Genomic DNA, 25,696 nt, shown 5'->3' with positions numbered 1-25,696 from the left:
GAAGAGGAACATGATAGTGCCAGTACTTCAGTGCATCTGCTGCTCTTGTCCAAATGGGTGGTAAAAGTTATGGATTCACCTGCCTTTCTCGAAAAAAGAATTGCTTCAGTAAATCATGCATTGTAGTTGGTTCAAACTGTAGCCACAGAGCACCTTTGCTTGAGGGATTCCAGATGTTGAGTTTAATGAATTTTATTGGAGCTGCACTCATCCAATAAAGTTGGAGTATTCCCAGTTACATTTCTGACTTGTGCCTTTGAGATGGTGGACAGTCTTTGGGGAGTCAGGAGATGAATTATTTACTGTAGAATTCCCTACCTCTGACCTGCTGTTTGAGCCATTATATTTAAGTATCTGATCCAACTCAGTTTGTGATTGATGGTAATACCCAGAATGTTGATGGTGGAGGATTTGGTTATGATAGAACCAGTGAACAGCATGACTGATACATTGAGTCTCCCATTTTGAAGATGGCCTTGCCTGTCACATCTTGTCACTTTTCAGCGCAGTTCTAGGTAATGCACACATCTTGGTCAAAAGGACACACATTGCTTCATTGTCTGACAAATGGGCAACAGAACCGAACAGTGTACAATCATCAGCAAATGTCTCCACTTCTGACATTATAAGGAATTAGGGCAGGAATAAACCATTATAGAGGCAAGATCATTGATAAAACAGCTGAAAATTGTTGGGCCTAGGATGCTATCGAAGAACTTGCGCAGTGATAGTCTGGTGATGATGTCGAAATGATTGGCTTTCAACAGTATTAGACAACTTATTTTCTGCCTGACTTGGCTGCAACTGCTAGACAATTTTTCCTTGCTTCCTAATTACTTCAGTTTTCAAGGGTTCCTTGATATCACGCTTGATCAAATCACTATTAATGCAGTAGGTCTCTGAAACGTTCTAAAATCCAATTCTTATGTTTGGATGTGAAACGGGCTGCAGTGGGTTCTGGAGGTCCTTGGCAGAACACAGACTGAACATTACCCATGAAGTTGTTAAGAATTCCGTCCATCACTTTCCTAATGTTTAAGAGTAAGCTGTTGGGTAGTAACTGGATTGAATTTGACATGCTTTTTGTGGACAGGACAAACTTAAGCAAATTTCCACTCTGTTGAGTATTTGCTAGTGTTGTAACTGAACTGGGAGAGCTTGGCTAGTTCTGGAACTCAAGAATACAACATCAGAGCTGGGATGTTGTAGGTGTCTGTACCATTGATGATGTTTTGTGCTGTCTTCTGGTATCACTTGGAGTAAATCAAACCAACTGACTTCTGTAATGGTGGAGAACTGAGCAGGATGCTGAGATGTACCTGGCATTTTTGGTTTAGAATGTTTGCAAACAATTTAGCTATATTGTTTGCACAAATGTGCTTGGTTCCTCTATTATTGAGGATATATTCTGAGTGAGGATGAACATGCATTTGGCTATGGCTGTGAACACTCAGGTAGGATATTCTGCTTTTGGTTCAGGCTGGGATTGCGTTGCAGGAAATAGCACATGGGAGTTTTCCATCCACTAAAATTTATGGGTGGAAAATCACGAACTCAGCTTGTACAATTTCCCAAAACGTTTTCCCAGTGTGTACCAAGAGTGAGGAAGTGGAAGTTTCCCCACCCAATCCACTCTGTAGGTTCCAAAAGAATGGTCATTTCTTTGGGATGCAACGATCTCTTGATCCCTAAGAAACCATACCTCGTAGAAATCCAGCACTTTCAGAAAAGGGCAAGAAAAGTAAGATTTTTTTGTGTCGTCTTTGTGCATTGGCTTTAACCAAAAGATTAGGTATGGACCCAAAGTTATAGGACAGATGAAATAGTGTGACATGTAGGATAGATTTCAAATCCGGTCACTGAGTCTTTGGTGTTTGCTGTACTGTTGGTCTTATGTTTTTGTATAGAGCAAGTTCTCAGCTTTCAGTTCATTGCCCTTCTTCACTGCTGGCACTCAACATGGTTGTGGGTGTGTTAGTAATTATTATGGGTGAGACAGGAACAGGACTGCCTTATCTCAGAGATTTTCCAGTGTCACTAAATGCATTTTGTTTTGAGATTCTTGATGGCGCTTGGCAAAGATAAACAATATCTTCCATCAGGAAACCTGTGAGCTATTTCCACAGGAAGTTTCAAATCACTTAAGTAAATAAATTCCCTTTAAATTATTTCAAAGTGTGTTGGTTAGTTTGCAGAAAGATTGTCAAAGCAATAAGGCTATTGTTTTTTTCCTTTGCTTAATCCTGTCTTACAGTTAACCTAAAATCTGTGAATGGCCCAACCATACCAACATCTTTTTAAACATTGAACAAATTGATTAATACTTTTCCTGGGTCCAAGACATGGGTTAACATTCTGAAAGCTTGAGTTGCATTTCTGAATCCCTCAAAAGTATTTAAATTGAATCTTTTATTTTATGTTTAAAACATGTCATTGATCTTGGCTCATAGACCACTGTCTGCATCAACATCATGTATTTCATTTACTGATGTTTTGTTTGTTTTGTTTACAAAATTGTTGAAAACACATTTTCTGTCACACTGGTCATATAATTGCTTTTTATTGATTCTCTTCTGTTTTTTATTGCATGAAGGATGGATTAATTCTCAGTAAATTGAGTCACAAAGACACTGAAAACATAATTAACTCAATACAGATTTTTCACACCTCACTATTATGAAAAAAATTAATCTTAAAAAAAATGATATTGATGGGCAATGAACAATGTGAAAGAATATTGGGGAGCTATACCGAAGGGGAAATGTTGAAAATGAAGCAAATGCATTCTTGGACCCTGATCTCTGTTAGTTTCTGTATGATATTTGCAATATCTTTCATTTATATTTGCATGTATAGTCCATTCCAAATGAATGCGCACCTAAAGTAAACATATTTCAGATCCATGCTGAAAACTCCATCCCACCTCCAGTTTTATATAAAATTCCTGATCCATGCAGAGTGCATAAATTGCAAAATTCTGATCTTGGCATAAAATTATGAGGTTTTATTTTCTTTGTTTTATCATGTAAACACAGTCAAACCACCGCCAAATTCCATCTACAGCAAGTTGCAAGCTTTAGACATTTAATCACTACTGTATCAGTTTATTTATTTTTGTTGTGAGTTTTCTGTTGTGCTTACATTGAATTGCTGAATGAACAATTAAATGGCAGCTGTGGTGCAAAGGCTAACCATTTGCCTATTTTTATCTAAGCACAATCCTGATCCAAGCACAACATTTTTTGGCAAACAAGTCAAAACTTTATCAAGTATTATCATTTTATTCTTATGTGTATTTAGAACTTGTCTCCTCTGCACACAAATGTGAACCACACAAAGTATAATTACAAAATCTTCCAATGAGATCACTTTTTTCATGAGTCATTATTAAGGGCTACTGTCATAGATACTGTATTAAAAACTGTTAGATTCCTTTTGAATAAAATATAGGATCCACCATGAACTCTCCCTTGCAGTGGTCTTATCTCTGGTTCATGCTGGTGTAAAGGTCCATGTTTGTTGGAAGTTCCGTTGAAACTGTTATAGTGCCTTTCAAATTTAGAAGTTATTTCAGTCAAGTCTGTTTCTTGTCCTCAACTGACATTCACACATGATTTTTGTAACAGGAATCTGTGGAAAGATCTTACAGTGGGAATGTGGGGAGCACTCAGTGGGGAGGCCTTGGCTGACTTTCGTCTTAGAAATCCTAGGACACTGTAGCTAACTATTAGTTGAAATCAGCAAACTTGGTTTAAATTTTAAAATTAATATTAATAATCCCCCAGGGCTTAGTAGCTTTAATTGTATTCAATAATGCCGATATTGAAAATGTCTATGTTATTGACTGTACATTTTTGTTTGATCTATTAGATATACCAAATGAATTTGGATTTGAGGTTGGAGTGGGACATGATGCATTGCCTACTGAAGGTGATGACCTGATTCTATTCTGCCGAGCCAACAAATTTTTATACTCGAACATTACTTGCCGTCTTCTGAGCAGGGACAATCATACAGTGTATCACCTCAGCATGAATGAGATAAACACCAAAGAGTATTCAGTAGCTTTGAATTTTACAATCAAAAGTGTATCTCTGGATCAATCTGGAACTTATGAATGTGCAGCGGAAAACATTATCACTCGGGAAGAGACAATTCAGAGGCAGAAGATTTATATTAGAGGTAAGTATAAGATCACATATATAGTTCTTTTGATGTGAATAGGACATAAACGATGCCAGTAACTAACTAAGAAGGTATTGTGACTGACTATCTGTTGCAAAAGTTGAATGTTTGTCACTTAAAAACTACCCATAAAATATTCAACTTTACACTGGATTACTTTGGCGTTGTACTGATTATGATGTGTATCAGTTATATGCTGTTACATTCACTGTCACTAAACCTCAGTGGATTACTGGTTGAACAATACTATTGTTGTTAATTCACTTAAATTCAGTTCTCCAGAGATATTTTGCAAAGTACAAATAGAAATAGGGAGCTGTACAAAAAAGGATTCCTGATGTTCATGGCATGCAATCCTGTACACCTTCAATTATTTCAGGATAAAGTGTCTATTTGTGAATGTTCCTGAAATCTGTAATTAAAAACTGTCATATTATAAAACGAAATGCTGCAAATGCTGGCAATTTGAACTAAAGGGTGAAAGTGCTAGAAAACTCAGCAGGTGAGCCATTATTTGTAACGAGAGAAACAGAGTTACACTTCGAGTCCAATATGACTGTACTTCAATCACCAAGTTACAAATAATAGTCTTTCATTTATTCATTCGTGGGATGTGGAGATCACTGATTTTGAGGTAACAACACTTGAAGAATGATGATACAGTTTCAAGTCTGGAAGATGTGAATCTTGGAGGAGAACATGCAGAAGATGCTCCTTCTAAGTTGTGGAAGTTGTGGATTTGGAAGGTGCTGTTGGAGGAGCCTTGGTGAGTTACTGCAGTGCCTCATAGATGGTACACATTGCTATCAATGTGCATTGGCAGTGGAGGTTCTGATTGTGCGGGACTGCTTTGTCTTGGATGGAATTGAGCTTCTTGAGTGTTGTTAGAGTTGCACTCATCCAGGAAAGCGAGCAGTATTCCATTGCACTCCTAAGTTATGCCTTGCAGATTGTGGACAGGCTTCAAGAGGCAATAGGTGAGTTACTCATGGTTAATTCTTCTTTATTTCACAAATATACATTATTTATAAAAAATATGTATAAGTACATACAAAAAACCCTAATCGGTTCTTTGTATAGAATAAACTAACACTACATTGCAATTTGACATTCCTCAGAGCTTCCCTGCAGTTGCAAAATAAAGGCATTTTCTACTCATGCAGGAAAACACTTAGATTCATTTTGAGGGCAACAGGGCAGGCTGACAATTGAATGTACCATCATTATACTTCTGCAGAAAGACCCTAGATGGTGGTTTTTTTCACACTGTGCCTTAGCAGCAGCTGCCCCAGGCTTTGGTGCATCCCTCAGCACATTGTCCTGGACCTTAGAATGTGCCAGTCTGCAAAACTTGGTTGAGGTCAACCCCTCGCTCTGGAAGACAGCAAATTTCAGGCAAACCAAAGAACATCTTTCACTGAGTTGATGGTCTCCCAGGCGTTAGCAATGTTTGTAATAGGTGCATCCCAGGGAACAAACCGTAAAGCAGAATGCTGGGTCACTCAGTTGCTCAGGACAAACCTCGACAAACACTGCTGAATCTTTCACCAGACATGCTTTGTAAAGGCATATTCCAGAAGGAGATGTGTGACAGTCTCTTCACCAGCACAGTGTGTGGTAGCGCATAGCAACCATGTGTGCATGAAGGATCTGGCAAACAGTACCTTCTCACCACCAGCCAAGCTACATCTTGTGCTTGTGGAAAGTTCTGGTGAAGACAGATTCTGTCAAATGGCTTAAAAAATCTGCTCAGGGAACTCCAAACAGGATCAATTCTCTCCTTTTCCTGTAGAGTCATACAGCACGGAAACAGACCCCTCAATCCAACTCATCCGCACTGACCAGACATCCCAATCTGGCCTAGTACCATTTGCCAGCATAACGCCCATATACATCTAAACCTTTCCTATTCATATAACCATCCAGATGACTTTAAAATGTTATATTTGTACCCACCTCCACTGTTTCTTCTGGCAGCTTATATAATATCTTGAGAATATTATGTGCTGACCATTTCTTGATGGATTTGTGATCTAAGTTGTTACTCATGGTTAATGGTAACCCCCAGAACATTGGCAATGGAAGATTCAGACATGGGAAAACCATTGATGTTTCCTTTTAGAGATGGTTATTGCCTGTTACTTGTATTAAATGAATATTAATTGCCATTTGTCAGCCCAAACTTTGAATTGCCCATGTACTTGGACATAGATTGCGTCAGTATTTGGTGAATCGTGCTGAACATTATGCAGTAGTCAGTGAAAATCCCCACTTCTGACTTTATGATGGAGGGAAGACCATTGATGAAGCTGATGAAGATGGTTGGGCCTTAGACACTACCCTGAGGAACTTCTGCAGAGATGATCTGAGCTGAGATGACAAGCCTCCAACAACCAATATCATGTTTCTTTGTGCCAAGTATGACAACCAGCAGACAGTTTTACCCCTGAGTGCAATTGACTTCAGTTTTGCTAGGGATCCTTAATGACACTCAGTGCTGTCTTCAAGTGGTGTTCAATGTGGAGGAGAACTGATTCATCAGCTGAGAAAGGATGATACTTGGGGATAACCTGCAGGAGGTTTTCTTGCACATGTTTGACCTGATGCCATGAGACTTCATGGTGACTAGAGTCAATGTTAAGGACTGCCAGGGCAACTCTAAGCTGACTCAAATCACTTTCTGTTGGATCTCTCCTTCTGGTGGGTCAGGTCATTTCCAGGGAATGTTATGATGTTGCCTGGGACATTGCCTGGAAGATAGTGTTACTCATGAAATTATATGTAAGGCTGTTGCTTGACTAGTCTGTGAGATAGCTCTGCTAGTTTTGAGCACTCGCTCCCAGATGTTGGTAAAGAAGGCTTTGTAGGGTCTGAATTTGCAGTTGTTGTTTGTAGTATCTAGGTTGAATCCAACCATCCATTATTTCTTTTTGTAACTTTTTTAAGAGTTTTACCAGTTTGGTACAACTGAGTGACTTGCTAGGTCATTTCAGAGGGCAATTAAGAGTCAACTTCATTGCCATTCATCTGGCATTACATTTCGACCACATCAGGTAATGATAGCAGATCTCCTTCCCTAAAGGATGTCCATGAACCAGATGAGTTTCGTCATTTGACTTTTAATTCCATGTTCTTTATTACAGTCAGATTCCACCATCTCCTTTGAAGGAATTTGAAACTAGGTCCTGGATGTCTGGATTACTAGTCCGGGGCCTGCTTTTGCTTAAGCCAAAACTGAGCCAATTTCTGAATAACTGAACTGCAAACACCTTATTGCAGAATGTAAAAGTAAATGTACCTTATTTATAAGACAACAGTTATCTTTAAGGATCTGTCAAACTATAAAGCTAAAAGTAACATAACTTTGGTAATTAATTTACGAAGCACTTATCAGAAATTCCATGAACCAAGAAGGAACTATGATAGACATGTGTAGGATACACTTCAGAAATCTCCTTGTAAATGAAGAATTATTTTTATCAATATGTTCATAAAATAACATTATCAAATGCGTGCTTAATTTATTAATTAAGTGGTATTTTTTCTCTTTCTAATGATTATCTGAATATTGAGTCACCGACAGTGTGGTGGAAATGAAATCTGGTGAGGGTTGATAGCTTTGCTTCAACTTTGATTGCATTTGTTAATTTGCCTTCTTTTCTGAGCGTAACTCCTCCAATCCAGAAGCTGCTGATGAAAGGTGACTAAAAACAGCAAAAAGAGCGTGTGACAGGATTATTGTCATTTTATCATAAACTGATTTTTAAAGAGTGCTGGCGAGGATACAGTAGCTGCTCTTTCAGATGTGTTTATTGCAACACAGCCTGCCCCTGCCACACTGCAAGACTGCACAAATGGTCTGCTTTTGTTTCCTCCTGTGTGCTTGTGAATCTTTATTATTTTACTAACAAATGTACACATTGTATCCGCTGTCAGAATTGCTGCTCAGAAAGGGCTAAAGCATTATATTTTAGAGCATGTTTATTTTATTAGTGAAACAATAGCAGCAGTCTTCAGCAGCAGAGGATCTGTATAGTTGTCTCAGAAATGTGCGGTACTGCGGTATGCCAGCTGGCTTTGTGACAAGTTGATTAATATGTTATTCCATTTTGCATCAATTTTTAAATAAAGCAAGATTATTTGACAGATTGGCAATTAGTTGATCTGGCTTCATTGCTACATGAATGTTATTACATGCTGGAAATCACGTCCCTATTATCATCTTTTTGTTGAATGTATCTGAACACTAGTGGTTAAAATGTGGAAGGTAAAAACAAACTTTATAGATCTGCACTTTGTTGTGAATGAAAACCTTCAGTAGCACGTAGTAAGGCATGTCCCATAAAAAAAAGCAACTCATTTGAGAGAGGTGGAACCAGACTGACGAAATCCAAAACAGTTTCTCATGCTTGTGAACTTCTGAGCGGACTTCCTCCTTTAAAAAGTGGCACAATGCCCTGAAACTGAACTTATCTTTCACATGGGAATAGCTTTTGTGGTGGGTAGAAAGTAAACAATAGAATTTCCCCCCTTGATACCAGGTTCACAGAGATTTTATTCTTGAAGGAGAAAACTGTAGACAGTAATTGTGAAAGTTTCTGTGCAAGTAATTGGCAAGTTTTTAATTACATTCTAGGCACATTAGTTTTATCTAAACCAAGCAAATGTACTTGTCTCATATTGTTTGTTACTCTAATTTCTCTCCCAGTTGATTCCCTTCACCCCTTTAGCATAATTTCACAGGTAGCACCAAACTCTTGGTACAATGCCCAAGTGGATAATCCCTTCCCACTGTCACCACACTCATTATATTCTGTTCAGCTTAAGAAAATGTCTATCTTCAAACTGGTCATTCTCTTTTTTTTCCAGGATAGTAATACAAAATAGAACATTGACTGTTTTTACATTGAAAATATCTGAAATACACATTATTTTTATCTCTATAATTTAAAACCTATTCTATAGTTCAAATATTGCCTTATAAACATATATTTATGTATATCTAATTGAAGGACTTGCATTTTATTCTTATTTTAATTTGGACACTGAAAATCAAGCATTCTAGGTGGTATACTTTGCCACATATAACTTGAAAGGCAAGGTCCAATAACCTGCTGTCAGAAATATCACAGGAACATTTTTGGCATTCTTCATAGAAAATATATTTTGTAGTGATATCCAACTATTACCTTTTTAGCTAATGACTGTGAATTCTTGAATTTCAGCTCAGGAAGTCCCATATCTGTTGCGCAACCTAACTAGCCAAGAGGTGAATGTCAGTAGTTCAATTACTTTGGAGTGCCATGTGGAGGGAAGACCAATGCCACAAATTATATGGTACAAAAACAACCGGAGGTTACTTGTGGAATCAGGTGTGATTTCTTCAAAATTTACATGTTTATAATATTGATTTGGAAATGACTATTGTCAAGACTAATGTGTGAATGCTCAGTGTATTTATAATGTCCCTTTGATGCTTTAACCAGTCAAAAATAATGTGGCCTTTCATATCTTAAAATTTTCTAGTAATTGTTTTCATAAAGTTGCAATATTATTAAAATGATAAGTTTAGTTTTTGTTATTGTCATTTAAAAATTGAATATGTAAAATATCGGCATTTTAGGCCAATGCTGAAAGCTCAACTGCTTCAGAATTTTGAAACTATGTTAAAGATGATTTTCACAATAATTATTTTGCTCCTTATCTTTCTTGCACTATGTGTTTTTATTGTTTGAGGTTTAGTATTAAGCATGTTTTTTAATTCTAAGATGCAATTTGGGGAAATGATACAACGTATGAGTAGCTCAAAATGCTGGGCTATTTAGGAAATGGATTGATGTCTACAGTTCCTAAGCTGCATGTTCATGGTATTGTCTATGCCTTTAGGGAAAGGCACTGAATAAATGTTTGATACTTTCCCACAAGCTGGAGGAAATTGATCACTGAGTCACACCAGGGTACCTCCAACCTCTGGTGAACAACTAAAGTGATCTGCCACATAAGCCCCATTCTCACATTTAAAAGGAGTGGGAGTGGGAAAGAGAAATGAATTGGAAAAAAAATTACAGTAGGCATTTCGAAATAAGGGAGAAACCTGAGTTTTCTGCATATGAGCTGTAACATTCTGTGTTCCAGTGACACTGATAAACTAGCATTGTAATTCATCGACTAGCATGATTAACTTTTTGTTTCTTTTGTTCTGACATCTTTTACATCTATATAAAGTGAACAGCCAAAAATTTGATTGACTTTGAACTTAATTAAGGCATCAACATATTGGCAAAACACCCCAAATCCGATACTATCTTTAACTCCTGAGTGATTCGGACAATATCATTAAGAATAGACTAAATAGGAAGTTTTTTTTCCCATAAAAACAGTGTTTTTATAACAGTGTATCTGTATCATGCAGGATGTCATAGTATTAGATTGCTGTCTGGCAGTTCAGCGTATATCTAAGTAAATGGAACCTAATTATAAACAAGATAAGGCTGTGTGAAATACTTGGGTCTAATTTATTTCTCATATTCTTCGTACAAAGGTATAACTCTAGGACCAGGAAGCAAAACCTTAATTATTGAAAGAGTCAAAGAAGAGGATGAAGGTTTTTATCAGTGCCATGCCGCAAACAGGAAAGGCTTTGTGGAGACTTCTGCTTACATCACTGTTCGAGGTAACGTGCAGAAAATATGAGACATGTTAAAATAATTTTATAATGTGTTGTAATGAAACCACAAGTTAGGACTCTTCCATCTAGATTTTATAATTTTTAGAAGAAATATTGTGGGATGAATGCTGCTTCAATATTCACATCAATAGTTTCACCTTATTCACAAGAGCTTCTATGCAGAAACTGATTTTTGATTGTTGTCAATGCTCTAACGACTATTTCGTTGAAATATTGGTAGCATGATATTCTGACATGGGCAGCATTTTAGAGAGGACTTGTGAGACAGAGGGTGAGGATTATTGGAATTGTCATGATGTGATCTTGTAGTGACTGTGAGGAGTCTGTACGGGGCCTTCAGGTTTCACTTTATCAATGACTTAAGTTGAATGAACAGAAGACAGAATTTCCCAGTTTACTGAAAATGCTAAGCTGAGGTTTATGGATGGAAGCTGAATATTACAAAAGGAATTTGATGGCAGATGGAACTCAATGCGGAGAAATACAATGTCATCACTATGAAGACAGAATTAGCAGTCCATGCATTAATGGGCAAGCTGGAAAAACACAATTAAAATGTTAGCCATCATCTTCTCTGGAGTCCTGAAGGACTTCCATAAAATCAAGGAATGGATATAGCACAGAGAGACTCCATTTGGCCCATCTCCAAGTTTTCTTATCAATGCAAGAGCCACTCAGTGAGTCTCATTCCCCTGCTATTTCCCTTTCATCTCACTTTTTTTTCTGTTCAGATGGTTATCTATTTCCCTTTTGAAACAATTGAATCTGTTTCTACCATTCTCTCCAGCAACACATTCCAGATTCTAACCACTCGCTATTTTAAAAAGTTTTTCCTTGTGTGGTAATGTTCTTTTCCTATCATTTCCAATCATTGCCCTTTCAAAGGGGTTTCTGACAGCAATATTGTTGGAGCATAAGATGAGTATATGCAGCAAAGTTAAATTCTTGTAGCTTTCAGTAATTACCCACTCTGGTGGTTGGAGGACCACAATGTAACTTTATATCAGAGCTCAGAATGACAGACTGCAATGTCAGGATTTTTACACCAAACTATGCATCTTATTTCCCGAAGTTGCAGTCCACTATATAAGAATAATGACAGTGAGACTGTTCATTGCCAAACTCCCTTCCCACCACCTCCCAACCATTCTGAAAGTTAGAATGGTCACAGGATTCCAGGGCAGAGTGATGGTGGAGTGGGTCAGTAGCGAGGCCTATGAGTGGTTTATAGTCTGACCCCTCTGTCCTTCACAATGCTGTGTCCCTGATTCAGGCACTGAAACATTTGAGCGAAATACCCTTCCAGATGCTAGCAAGTAACCCTGCTTAGGTTTGTTCGTTGATTCCTCATGTGGCAAAATCCACTTCTATCACCGTCTGGCACTGGATTAATACCAAGGGTGGCAAAGTGAGACCTGCATGTGGGAATTAGTTGCCTACTTAAGGAGCTCAATTAGCTGTGGTATGGCAAGGCGTCGATTTCTTCTTCCTGCTGTAGACTTGAGTGGAGGCAAAAAGTGGTGGGATCCTCACCTGCTTCACTCCTCAAAATTAAATGTTCCCTGTCACAAAGCCCACCATGAAGAGGGCACAAGATTATGCCTTGCAAGGCTACTGCTGGATAATTAAATTTCAGAATCAATTTTCTAGCATATACATTATCAAACAGAAACATAGAAAATGAGAATAAAATTATAGAACTTGTATTTTCTAAAATAATTGAGATGCAAAATTCCAGAAACTTTCAAAGGTTTTAGAGGAGAGGGGTTTCTGTATTTTTCAATGTCTCCCGATTATTTTCTAGGACCGACAGAGAATTCAAACCTGGAGTTGATCACACTGACGTGTACCTGTGTTGCTGCTGCACTCTTCTGGCTGCTTTTAACTCTCTTCATTCGTAAACTCAAAAAGGTTAGTCCCAATCACTGTTCTAGCAGAGAGTCATAAAATATGAAATCTTAATATTTGCTCCTTCTTCCGCAGCCATCCATCTGGCTGTTTCCAGCACGTTCAGTTTTTGTTTCATGATCTTGCTTCTTAAAAGTGAATTGCAGGTTACAGTGTAAGGGCCAGTTTAAATCTTAAAGATACTTCAACTGTGTTGAAGATTTCTGGTCTTTGAAATCAACCAAACCGTGAGGCAGTGTAACAATTTTAATTGCAACATATAATCCTCCTTGTTATTCTGCAATATTACAAGAAAGTTAGGTATGGGACAACAAAGCAACATGACTGAGTTTGAGTGGTGGATGACTCAAGGAAAGCCACAGTACTGTGGTTCCGGAGCTATTCTGGGAAAAGAGAAAGCGGTTAGTTAGCAGATTAGTAAGGTAGTAGTGGGTGACTCAGTAGTTCAAGGGATAAACAGTCTCATTTACAGCTGAGATCATGAGTCGCATGTGGTCTGTTACCTCCCGGGACCAAGGAATCAGGACATAATAAAACTGCTGGGTAAATTTCTGAAAAAGGAGGTTGTGGCTCATATGGGAACTAACAACATTGGGAGGAATAGCTTGGAGGAATTGCAGGATCAGTTTCAGAAATTAAAGAGTAGATTTAAACAGGACCTCCAGGATAGCAATCTCAGAAATACTTCCTGTACAGCGAACGTCACCATTTGGACAATGGCAGATTAAGGTGGTAAATGCAAGACTTGAGGGATAGTGTAGAAGGGAGGAGTTTAGATTTTTGGGAGAGTGGGATGACATTTGAGAAAGGAGAAAGCTGTTCAGAAGAGATGGGCTTCACCTGAACAGAAAAGGAACTAATCTCCTGGTTGAGAGTAAATAGTGAAGTTGGGGTGGATTTAAACTTGAAAGGCAGGGCTGGTAGATTCATTAATGGACCTAGTTTTGGAAAACCAGCGAGGGCAAAAGAGAAAAAATTGTATTACAGAGAGGACTACAAGCTCCCACCAGACCGATCCAAGCATTAGAATTTCACCTTCGGGAGATTCATCATCTGCTCCACAATGGCCCAGGATGAAGAATGGGAGTATTGTAATTATACTCAACCTCTTTCAGGGCCTTCTGTAACTGAGTCATCAGCCATGGTTACAGAGGGTAGCTGTCACCTTGATGGCTGCTGGGTGGGATGGCCACACCCCTTCAGATCACAGGCCCCACTTCAGCAGATAACATTGCTCTGTGACAGTGTCTCAGAACAAACTGCAGCAGCACTATGCTTCACTCATGGGGAAAGTGGCATTGAGGATGATAGAATCTGGACCTGCAGTACCTCCACTGCATCCTGAGGGGATCTTCAACTGTGACCGCTTCATGTGGAGGCTGTTCGGCAGCCACTGGAGGTTGTTGCTGGTCCTGGGCTTGCTGACACATCTGATCCTTCTCAATTTCTCTGCTCCTTCATTGAACTGGGGCCAAAGTGACAATAGCCCCCTCCCGATCATTATCCATTAAATAAGGTTCTAATGGTCCTGTGTGGGGGATATCTGAAACGCAATAGGTCCTTAAAAATGTGAGCAGTCAGTGTTTACACCATTCAAAAATTACCATTTTGCAAAGTTCTGCATAAAGTAAGACATGGAGTATTCAGACAAGGAGAACCATGGAAGACTTTTAACATGGGGTTTTGATTTATCTCAGTTGGCTGAATGGTGGGTTTGTGGTGCAGAGTACTGCCAACACTGACGCACGACCTGAGGTATCATCAAGGATTTCCTTTTGCAACTTCTCCCCTGACCTGAGACGTGGTGATCCTCAGGTTAAAACCAGCACCATTTGTCTCTGAGATAATGGGAACTGCAGATGCTGGAGAATCCGAGATAACAAAGTGTGAAGCTGGATTGACACAGAAGGCCAAGCAGCATCTTAAGAGCACAAAAACTGATGTTTCGGGCCTAGACCCTTCATCAGAAAAAAACCATTTGTCTCTGTCTAATGAGAGAGTAACCCTGTGGCCTGATAAGACTATAGTAGCTTTACCTTTTTATTCTGATGAATGCAGCATAGGTCATGTCAAGTAATTACAGTAGGAACTTGTAAATGTTGTAGAATTAATGAAATCTTGTCCCTTTACACCCCTACTCCCACCCTCTGTATTACAGAAGAAAGACAGCGTTACATATAAGAGCATATTTACAAATACTGACATTTCAAGGTGAGAGAAGATCAGCTGTGTCCTTCTGCAGTGGAAGACACCTTGGACAGTCTTTGTTAATTGTGATCCAGCAGGTGACATGATTAACATAGAACATAGAACATTACAGCACAGTACAGGCCCTTCGGCCCTTGATGTTGCGCCGACCTGTCATACCGATCTCAGGCCCATCCAACCTAACACTATTCCATGTACGTCCATATGCTTGTCCAATGACGACTTAAATGTACTTAAAGTTGGCGAATCTACTACCGTTGCAGGCAAAGCATTCCATTCCCTTACTACTCTGAGTAAAGAAACTACCTCTGTCATTTGTCCTATATCTTTCACTCCTCAGTTTAAAGCTATGCCCCCTCGTGCTCGCCGTCACCATCCTAGGAAAAAGGCTCTCCCTCTCCACCCTATCTAACCCTCTGATGATTTTATATGTCTCAATTAAGTCACCTCTCAGCCTTCTTCTCTCTAACGAAAACAGCCTCAAGTCCCTCAGCCTTTCCTCGTAAGACCTTCCCTCCATACCAGGCAACATCCTAGTAAATCTCCTCTGCACCCTTTGCAAAGCTTCCACATCCTTCTTATAATGTGGTGACCAGAACTGTACGCAATATGTCGTGACCAGAACTGTACGTTAAGGCAGACTGTGATTATTTCTGCTTCACAGAGGTGACTGTGATCAGTTTGTGACAGGGTCAAGATTGCATACGACCAGGATCTGTCCACCATGCATTTCACATGCTGGTTTCTATGATTACTGATGTCTTTAACCTTACTTGTGTAAATGCCTGATGAAAGCAATTGCCTCTTGAAGTGTCTCGCCTGTCTCAGGACAGAAAAGAACATCTAATCTGTCTACAGCAGGTGTGATGCGAGCCATTTTTCACTTCCATTATTTGTTTGCAATTCAGATAGGGATGGAAGACAACAGATGTCTCACTTGATAACAAAGTGTGGAGCTGGATGAACACAGCAGGCCAAGCAGCATCTTAGGAGCACAAAAGCTGATGTTTCGGACCTAGACCCTTCATCAGAGAAAGGAGATGGGGAGAGGGTTCTGAAATAAATAGGGAGCGAGGGGCAGGCGGATCGAAGGTGGATAAAGGAGAAGATAAGTGGAGAGGAGACAGACAAGTTAAAGGGGCGGGGATGGAGCCTGTAGAGGTGAGTGTAGGTGGGGAGATAGGGAGGGGATAGGTCAGCCCAGGGAGGACGGAGAGCTCAAGGGGGCGGGATGAGGTTAGTAGGTAGGAAATGGAGGTGCGGTTTGAGGTGGGAGGAGGGGATAGTTGAGAGGGTGAACAGTTTAGGGAGGTGTGGATGAGCTGGGCTGGTTTTAGGATCCAGTAGGGGGAGGGGAGATTTTGAAGCTTGTGAAATCCACGTTGATGTCTCACTTGTCTGAGTGACCCACAGGCTCAGTATGTTAACTTAGCTGATGCCTCCCCCCATTTAAACCTTCATTTGCCTTTTATCTTGACACTCCCTGTCCATCCCATTTGTCTGCGCTTTCACACATTCTCATCAAACTGTTCCATTTAAGTCAGCCCCTCCCAACATTACTATCCGAGCCCAGGCATCTATTTTAGCTATGCTAACCATTGCGTTGTATATTCTCTGTTACAAAGCCAGGATGACTGTGATAGTTGACTAACTTAACTCTGCCTCACACTGGGTGGCACAATGTTAATCAGTGAAAGTTTCCCAAAGCCCAATACAGCAATCACCAACTCTACATGCTTCTACAAGAACTGGGGAAGTGGGACTGTGAGAACCTGAGTCCTAATCCAGACCCTGGACCCGGCAGACTACATCCAAATTCCCAAACCTGATCCAGAAACAGCTTCAGTTACTGATCCAGGCCAGGATCCTGAGGTTGAGGCCACACCAATTCCAGCTAGAAGAGGCAGGCCTGATGCGAAAGTGATGTATAGAGCCACTCCACCCAAGAAAATATCCTGGGGGCCACTCTAGCCCACAGTCTGCCCCTTTATGAATGCAGTCATTCCCACACTTCTACCAAGTTGTGGTAGAGGAGCAAATGCCTGACAGTTAGAGCCCTCCTGCCTAATCAGGGGGTCTGCTTCACTCACACACAAGAACATTGTCATAAATCTCTGCAACTGCTGTAGCCTGAATCTGCCAATCCAGACTGGCTGTACAGGGTTAGAGCACCATATATATAGTATGATACACAGCCATCATCATCATTTTTGTCTTTTGGCCATTTTTCATCTTGGCAGAGAATGAGGGAAGGCTCATAAGTACCACGCTGACTAAATGTCAACAGACAAAGGAAATAATTGTGTGCCCCTACCCTATTTATTCAAATAAACATGTCTTCTGTGGTTTTTCAGACAAAAACCATTCTAAATTGTGGTGTACAGTTACAAAGCCTGAACAAAGACATTACCAGGGTAGTGGACGGGGAGAAAGGAGAGCACAGAATCACAAGATAACAAAGTGTGAAGCTGGATGAACACAGCAGGCCAAGCAGCATCTCAGCAGCATATTTGTGCTCCTGAGATGCTGCTTGATCTGCTGTGTTCATCCAGCTTCACACTTTGTTATCTTGGATTCTCCAGCATTTGCAGTTCCCATTATCTCAGAATCACAACTTGCCTAAAACACTGCCAATACAGGACCCTCACATGTGACATCAAAACAACACCTTTTGTGATAGGCCTCAGGTACCAGCGGTTGTCGGCCTAATTGAGCTCACAGACATCCACAGGAAGAGTGACATCTTTATCGATGTCAGTGATGAACTCTGACAACTTTAGAGGATTACTGGGAGAAGCAAAACACTGGCCTTGAACTCCTACCAGAAAAATTACATCAAGTCTGGACCTGATGGCGAATGCACATAAAGATTTTGCTGCTGTTATCTAGCAGACAGAACAAATTTGAAAGGGTATCAGGGAAATCAAAGTGACTAATCAATGGGATAATTTCTGTGACTGGGGCTGAAATGTGTAGAAACACCTTTGGGTACATCCCCTGGCATGTGTTGTTCGTCCTGTTTACTTGGATTGACCTCACTGTTCTGACGGTTAAATTCGTCTGTTGGAAGAAGGAACTCACCCAGAAACTAACGATAGACTCCTACAGCAGGAGCCAAGAAAGTAATGAACCCGGACTGCATTGCAAAAGAACGTGTAAGTTGTTGAATGGTGTAAATTTTACTCTTTTGAGTGGTGATAATGGCCACAGAGGTTTGAGGGTGTGTGTAAGGAAAATAATTAATGTACAGTGTATTATTGTCATTCTACAATAGTGAACTTAGACATATAGGGAGTTAGGCTAAGGTGCATCAGCTACAAACAGTCCAATGGTTGTGTATTGGAGAAGTGTCAATCAGATGTTCCAGCATTGTGACTGACTGAGGACATGCTCTTTACACCTCCTGGCATACCAGCAGTGAAAGATGCTGCTGTGGCCCCATTGCATGATTTCAACCCAGCTCATGACCCCATTGGCCAAAGACCACAGAGCAGTCTGGATGGTCGGGATGAGGGGGTATAAGAAGACACACCTGGAAACCAGCCAATCAGCGAAGACTCAACCTAGCCCAGCAATAGAGCCCCAACTACTTGGAGGGAGAAAAAGTGACAGTGACAGTGAAGATTCACCATGACCGCCGCAAAACCCAGCTTTGTGGAAGAGACCCAGTCCTATGTCAGAGAGGAAGGAGATTCCAACAGTCCAGTTCAAACATATGGATTGCTTCCTTTCTCAGATGGATAGCACTGGATAGAGAGTAAATACTGTGCGAATTTGTGAAATGCTTACCTGGTGTTTTTAATAGGAGTATTTTGTTTTTAATAAAATAAATTTGAGCATCAAATACAATTCTGTGTCCCTTTGTGCTTCTTGCCAATAGAATGCCTGGATAAAGTGTTGTAAATACATAAACTGGTCGAAGTGCCCAAAGCAGAGATAACAATATGAAAGCATGTTGTTTAAAATCAATAAAGACCTACCAGCAGCTAGGTCAGGAATGAAAGCTCAGCCATGACTACCACAGAGTATCATCTTGGCTCCATTGTGAGTTGTGGCAAAAGGGGGACTGGGTAGTTAACAAGGGATAGGTGGATACAAAGAATACGGAGTGGGAAGTGAGCAGAGGAACAGGAGCCAAGACTTTCAAGAACAATTAGGCAACCATCTGTCGAAAAGGAAGACTGCTGTTGGCAATAGGAGCAAGCAGTCTGATTTTGGGTCCCTGATGATAAGCAGCAAAAGGATGGGCAGAGTGGCCTCAGGAGCGCAGAAGGACATCAAATGCCCAATCTTCAATATAGGCCTACTGTTGGAGATAGAACTGCCTAGAAATGATCATGAGTCAGTGCTGGAGGAAACTAGGTTCATCCAGCAAAATGCTTGCAGATGTTTGTTGCCTCAACACTGAACACCTCACACTGTACGCAGCAATGTTCTCCATGTGCTGCTAGGAGCCAACAAAGTAACTGTTGTGGCCTTGGACTTCCGCTATGGATCCTTCCAAGGATGAGCTGCAGATCTTAGTATCATCTCAGAAGCAAACTGCCTCAATGATCAATGATTTCTTCCCCCCCACCTCCCCCATTAATAGAGGTAGGCTTTGCCTCCATCTGGCTGGATTCCACCAGGTTCAGGGCATCATCGGTAATACTCCATTGACTATCAGTGAGATCCATCAACAAGAAAGTCTTTCATTCCCTGAAAGTCAGTCCGGAAATTAGTACTTTTAGTACAATTAGTACAATTGGTACTTCTTCCACATGCATGGTCACTTTTCTGGCAGCTACCATGGCCATTTCATCTTCCAACTGTCCAAACTGCCACACATCGTCCTTAACAAGTGTGGATGGATCCTCAAGATTAGGGACATTTCCTGTAGAAATGTTTATTGATCCATCTAAAAGAGCGCAAGGCAGAGGTGACACTACTGCTCCATCTGGTCAGTAGGTTCAGTTGGGCTTCAGAAGATCCAATTCTGTTTTGTAGACCTGTCGGGAAACTGTACATCTTAGAACTAAAGGCCATGTTTTCTGCGGAAAAAATGAACTTGTACACACTGCACCTGTTCCAATTCAACAAAATAGGTGATGTCAATTCTCTGGTGTATTTCCTATAGTAATGCCTGACCAATCGGAGTCAACTTACCTGAATAAAATTCAAACAAAGCTTGTCAGTCAACTGCCATTTGTCGCCTACCCAGTGCATTACTCATGGCAATGCCTTTGCTAATCAGAGTCCTGTTGCCAACCTATTAGCATTCTCCACCCATACATTATAAATGTTTTCCCTTTACATTGGTATTCGTACAAATTATCCTGATGAGTTCAAGACCTAACAGGTTGGACAACATTGTATCAGAGACAATAGGAACTGCAGATGCTGGAGAATCTGAGATAACAAGGTATAGAGCTGGATGAACACAGCAGGCCAAGCAGCATCTTAGGAGCAGAAAACCTGATGTTTCGGACCTAGACCCTTCATCAGAAATGGGGGAGGGGGAGAGGGTTCTGAAACAGATAGGGAGAGAGGGTGAGGCCGATTGAAGATGGATAGAGGAGAAGATTGGTGGAGAGAAGACAGACAAGTTAAAGAGGCGGGGATGGAGCCAGTAGAGGTGAGTACCCAAGAAGACTTTCCACATCAAGCAGATGTTCATCTGCACATCTGCCAATGCGGTATACTGCATCCGCTGTTCCTGTTGTGGCTTCCTCTACATCGGGGAAACCAAGCGGAGGCTTGGGGGCCATTTTGCAGAACGCCTACGCTTGGTTCGCAATAAACAACGGCACCTCCCAGTCGCGAACCATTTTAACTCCCCCTCCCATTCTGCAGACGACATGTCCATCCTGGGCTTCCTGCCGTGCCACAACGATGCCACCTGAAGGTTGCAAGAACAGCAACTCATATTCCACTTGGGAACCCTGCAGCCCAATGGTATCGATGTGGATTTCACAAGCTTCAAAATCTCCCCTCCCCCCACTGCATCCCAAAACCAGCCCAGCTCGTCCCCACCTCCCTAATCTGTTCTTCCTCTCACCCATCCCCTCCTCCCATCTCAAGCCGCACTACCATTTCTTACCTACTAACCTCATCCCTCCCCCTTGACCTATCCGTCCTCCTCGGACTGACCTATCTACAAAATGTGTCTTTTATCAGCAATACGCAAGATTTTTTTTATAGGCAGACATGTTCGGAACGTGTCCATTTTAAAAAAAAGCTTCTGAAATTAACTTGTATCAAAATAAATGTTAAAACATTACCTATAAATAACCACCTGTTAACTTTTAATAGAATGTTATGTCGATTTGACTAATATAATTCTAAAGCAAACATTTGCAATATTCTGCAAAAGGGTACCTTCCTTACTGAAAACACTTTCAATTTTGTTTCCAGAAAAAAATTATAAATCTATAATTGTTCTTGTTAAATAAGCCTTAACACTGCATCATTATTTTATCAATGCCTGCTGTTTAATCAAGACAGTCTGACAGGCTACATAACTTACTGCTAATTAGTCCAGTGAAAGATGCCATTTAGTTCTGAATGAATCATACTAGTGGTTTTGTTGTAGTCTGTTGAACCCTGAAGGTTACTTCAGCCATAATGCTTAATGATACAATGTTTTTCTTTCCAACTACTAACCATTAAGATGATGAGTATTGGCATGAAGACTGTAAAAATCTGCAGGACAAACGTCCACCCTGCATGAACGTGATTTCTCATGTTTTGGTTTTCTAGCCGAGATCAGCAGAAATAAAAACCGACTACCTGTCAATCATAATGGATCCAGATGAAGTACCACTTGATGAGCAATGTGAACACCTTCCTTATGATGATAATAAATGGGAGTTTCCACGAGACAGGCTGAAACTAGGTATGAGGACAAAATTGTAATGCTGGTTTGAAAAAGCCACGAATCTCAAAATTTGTGACAGTCATCTGTACTTCTTTTTCTTAACAAATCAGTCAAAATGATACAGTGATTTCTACTCTCATATTAGCACATTAAAAGGCCACATGAGAATAAATGCAGGCCTTTCAACCTCTTGTTCAATTCCAGTTATCACTTTTTCGGAAAATCCCTTGATATTCTTATGTAACAAAAAATTTATAGCCTTTATCTCAAAGTGTCTACTGGCGCTATGCCCAGATCCAATATAAAAATATACAAAAGCAGTGAACACATGCTTACACATCTGTAATATCACCCAATTCTGTCCCTGCCTCAGGCCTGCTACTGTTACAAATCCTTGACAATGTTTACAATAATGTTATTGCCAAACTCAGCTATTTCAGTGCTGTCCTGGCTGATCTCCCACCCGGGGAGTTTTGAATGAACTGAAGCTTATCAGTAAAAATTAAACCGGATGGAGCTATTTTCTCTGTGTGATCTAATTCTTCAAAATTATAAAGAGTTTTGAATTGGTGGACATGGAAGACTGCCTCCACTTTGGCTGAGTCTGGAACAAGGGTGCATTAATAAAAGATTGCCTCCATGAGATCAAATAAAGAATTGAGGAGGAATTTCTTTACACACACAGTAGTAAACACGTGGAACTTGCTGTCATATATCAGATAGCGTTGCCACATTTTAAGAAATGGGTAAATATAAAAGGAGAAAGGGATCTAGACAGATGTCAGGCAAATTGAAAAGAGATGATTAGAATAAAAGGAAGCTGAGACCAGTTGGGTAGAATGGTCTGATTCTGTGTTGAATACTGTATGAAATTCAATGCACCTGAAGATATTCTTTTACTGGACAAAGTTGACAACATCTTGTCTGATGATGTGCGCCACTGACAGCAGGTTATCAAGACATATTCTTCTCTCTATTGGGGTTATTTGTTATAAACTGGGAACTCTGGCTCCGGAATGCTGCCCTTCTGTTCTTCGAAGTACCAATTCCTTGGTTATCATCAAATTATGGAGGCTAGAGCAAAGCACTACAATTTTCATAAACCTTGGTGATTTGAACTGTAGAGATCTCACTGGCCTGTCCAGGCACCAGAAAGGCAACTTGAACATTCTTATGGTCTGTTCTACAATATTCCTGGTGGTACTCAATGCTGAATCAATCTTCAGCCTCTCTTATTGGAATACAATAACAATGTCATTGGTTCAAATTGAAAAGACCACTGAAGATCTGAATCTATGTGAAACTGCATCAAGTCAGAAATGTGCATGAACAGGTCAGCAATGAGATGCCTGATGTAGAAATGAGCTGTTGACTGACTGTCATGACTGATATAATCAGATGCTTCCTAGAGCTGATATGCATGTAAAGTTATGTGTTGTTACCACTTCATAGTTATCAGAAAGACAATGCCCTGATGAGAAAAAATAGCAACATGAAGCAACTTGAAGCAGTATTTCAGAATTTAGCCAGTATCTGTTGCAGGTACTCAGGAACAGGAACAGGCCATTCAGCCCCTTGAAATTACACTGCCATGCTCAATTATGGTTAATTATCTACATCAGTGCAATATTCCCATATCGCCTCATATCCCTTGATGTTAGCAGTGAGTAGACATTTATCAACCTTGGACTTAAACCAGTTATTGACTGAGCTTCCATCGTCCTGTGGGATAGAGTATTCCAAAGATTCACCACTCTGAATAAGAAGTTTTTCTCACATCTCGGACTTAAATAGGTTGTTTTTTATTCTGAGACTGTGTCCTGTGGTTCGAGGCCTTTATGTCAGGTATGACTAGGGGAACAGGTTCTCTGCATCAACTCTGTTCATCCCTCCAAAACAAAATTATGTTTCTATGAAATCACTTTCATTCTTCTAAACTCTGCAGAATTCAGGTCCAGCTTCTGCAATCTCTCCATGTAGGATGATCCCTCCATCCCAGATGAAAGCAAAGCATTGTGGATGTAGGAGATCTAAAACAAAAGTTGAAAATGCCGGAGAGAAACTCAGCAGGTCTGGCTACATCTGTGGAAAGAGGAATAGAGTTAACGTTACAAGTTCAATATGACTCTTCTTCATCCCAGGAATTAGTCCAGTGAACCTCCACTGCACTCCCTGATGGAAAGTATATCCTTCCTTGGGCAAGGGAACCAACCTACACATAATGTTTCAGGCATAGTCACACCAAATTCTATTTAATTAAAGGATGACTTATTTGCTCCTGCACCTAATGGTGATAAAGACTAACTTACTGTTTACCTTCTGAATTTTTAACATTCTCAGCAAGTTTAATATCGTCTGCAAACTTGGAAATATTACAGTTGGCCTCCATATCCAAATCATTGATATAATTTGCTGTCTGCTGTTAACCAATCCTCAATCTGTGCTAATATATTCCCCCACTGCCATCCGTTTCCATTTTCTTTATTAACTTTTTGTGTGGGACTTGAACAAAAGTCTTTCAAAATTCAAATACGCCACAACGATCCTCAAAAATCTCAAACATGATACCTGTCATAATTCCATGTTGATTTTATCGAATCATGAAATTATTTTCTAAGCATTAATCACATCCTTAATAATCAATTTTGTATTTTCCCTGCTGATGATCTCTTCCTAAATGTAGACGATCATGTATGTTCAGCAGTCCCATAGTCATGGCAATTTACAGGGTTTCTAAACAGCTGGAAACTCAGGAAGATATTGCTATGTCTTCTGCACAAGGCAGGGGAGGACAGGGCAGATTTGGATCATAGTGAGTCATGGGGCAAAATGTGATGGCTCTTTTTTGGGGTGTACTTGCAATACAGCTGCTGTGTGTAAAATCCAGAAAAACCCACGACAGTGTGTAGTTTCTGCAGTACATTCACACCCAGGCCTGATGATGCAAGATGTACTTTCAGCAGATCTTATTCTGGATAATCATTGTGACTGGGAGTCATTGCTGACTTTTCTCTTGTTAATCCAAGAGCACTGTAGCCAGTTATTTCCTTGGTTAGAATCAGTTAACTCAGTAGAAAGGTAATTGAACCCAGGACCTGCATTGCATATCTCAATCAGATATGTGTCTAATTGAAGTCAGCAGTACTTTGAACTGTTTTCCTTGTCAAAACAAAGTTAGTTCCTTCATGTATTTTAAGACAGGAAGCTTAAGTTATAGGTTAAATTGATGACAGAACCACATTCTAAAGCTGTTTTGTTTGGGTGAGAATCATGGTTGGTCCCTGTGTTTTATGAATTTGTGTGACTAGGTGCCACGGAAACAAAGCAGAATATACACAAGGTGAATAAACTGGAGGCAAGACAACGACATTGGCTGGGACTTAAATTTTCACTGTCATCAAGAGTAGACAGTTTGCTAAGTTCACAATAAAGTTTCAATTCTTAGCTCCAAGGCTTTTTTTAAAATACATACTCAGCATGCTTTTGTCCCTGAATCCCTGTTCCTTAGGACGTTAATGGAGCAGCAAATAAGGTATTGCGCGATTAGCCACTTCATCCAGAGAAGCTGGTACACCTCAAAACGTGCTCAGACCGGGCCACCGAAGATATTCCCAACTTTCTGTGGAATTGAGATCATTGGAATTCACATTGTGAGCGGATCAAATTGGTTCCCTGTCCCCTCATTATTATGACCTCATATATAAAAAATAATGATGAAGGAGCTCCTGAATCTGTATCTCAGATAATTTCACTGTTGTTCCATTACCCCAAAGTTACAGTGGAGGTATATTGACAAATATTAACGCTCTGATAATTATTTCCTCTTAATTCAATAAGTTAATATTTTACTA

At 40.2% G+C, this 25,696-nt stretch overlaps 1 protein-coding gene across 5 annotated transcripts in view; it reads left to right on the top strand.

Moving 5' to 3' along the window:
- The window catches only part of flt1 (fms related receptor tyrosine kinase 1), a 190,996-nt gene that overhangs the window by 120,259 nt on the left and 45,041 nt on the right, over positions 1 to 25,696 (top strand). For all 5 annotated transcript variants that reach the window (XR_007247729.1, XM_059646689.1, XM_048532603.2 and 2 more), the window contains exons 13-17: positions 3,871 to 4,182; positions 9,411 to 9,557; positions 10,727 to 10,858; positions 12,678 to 12,784; positions 21,728 to 21,863. Coding sequence is in view for 4 of the 5 variants with exons in the window: in XM_059646689.1 (XP_059502672.1) it covers positions 3,871 to 4,182; positions 9,411 to 9,557; positions 10,727 to 10,858; positions 12,678 to 12,784; positions 21,728 to 21,863 (834 nt within the window). In the remaining variant the exon portion in view is untranslated. The remainder of the gene's footprint in view (positions 1 to 3,870; positions 4,183 to 9,410; positions 9,558 to 10,726; positions 10,859 to 12,677; positions 12,785 to 21,727; positions 21,864 to 25,696) is intronic.

This window comes from Stegostoma tigrinum, chromosome 6, assembly GCF_030684315.1.
Source record: "Stegostoma tigrinum isolate sSteTig4 chromosome 6, sSteTig4.hap1, whole genome shotgun sequence".
Classification (NCBI taxonomy): Eukaryota; Metazoa; Chordata; class Chondrichthyes; order Orectolobiformes; family Stegostomatidae; genus Stegostoma; species Stegostoma tigrinum.
The sequence above is the reverse complement of the archived record's forward strand: the minus strand, read 5'-3'. Positions and strand labels throughout refer to the sequence as shown.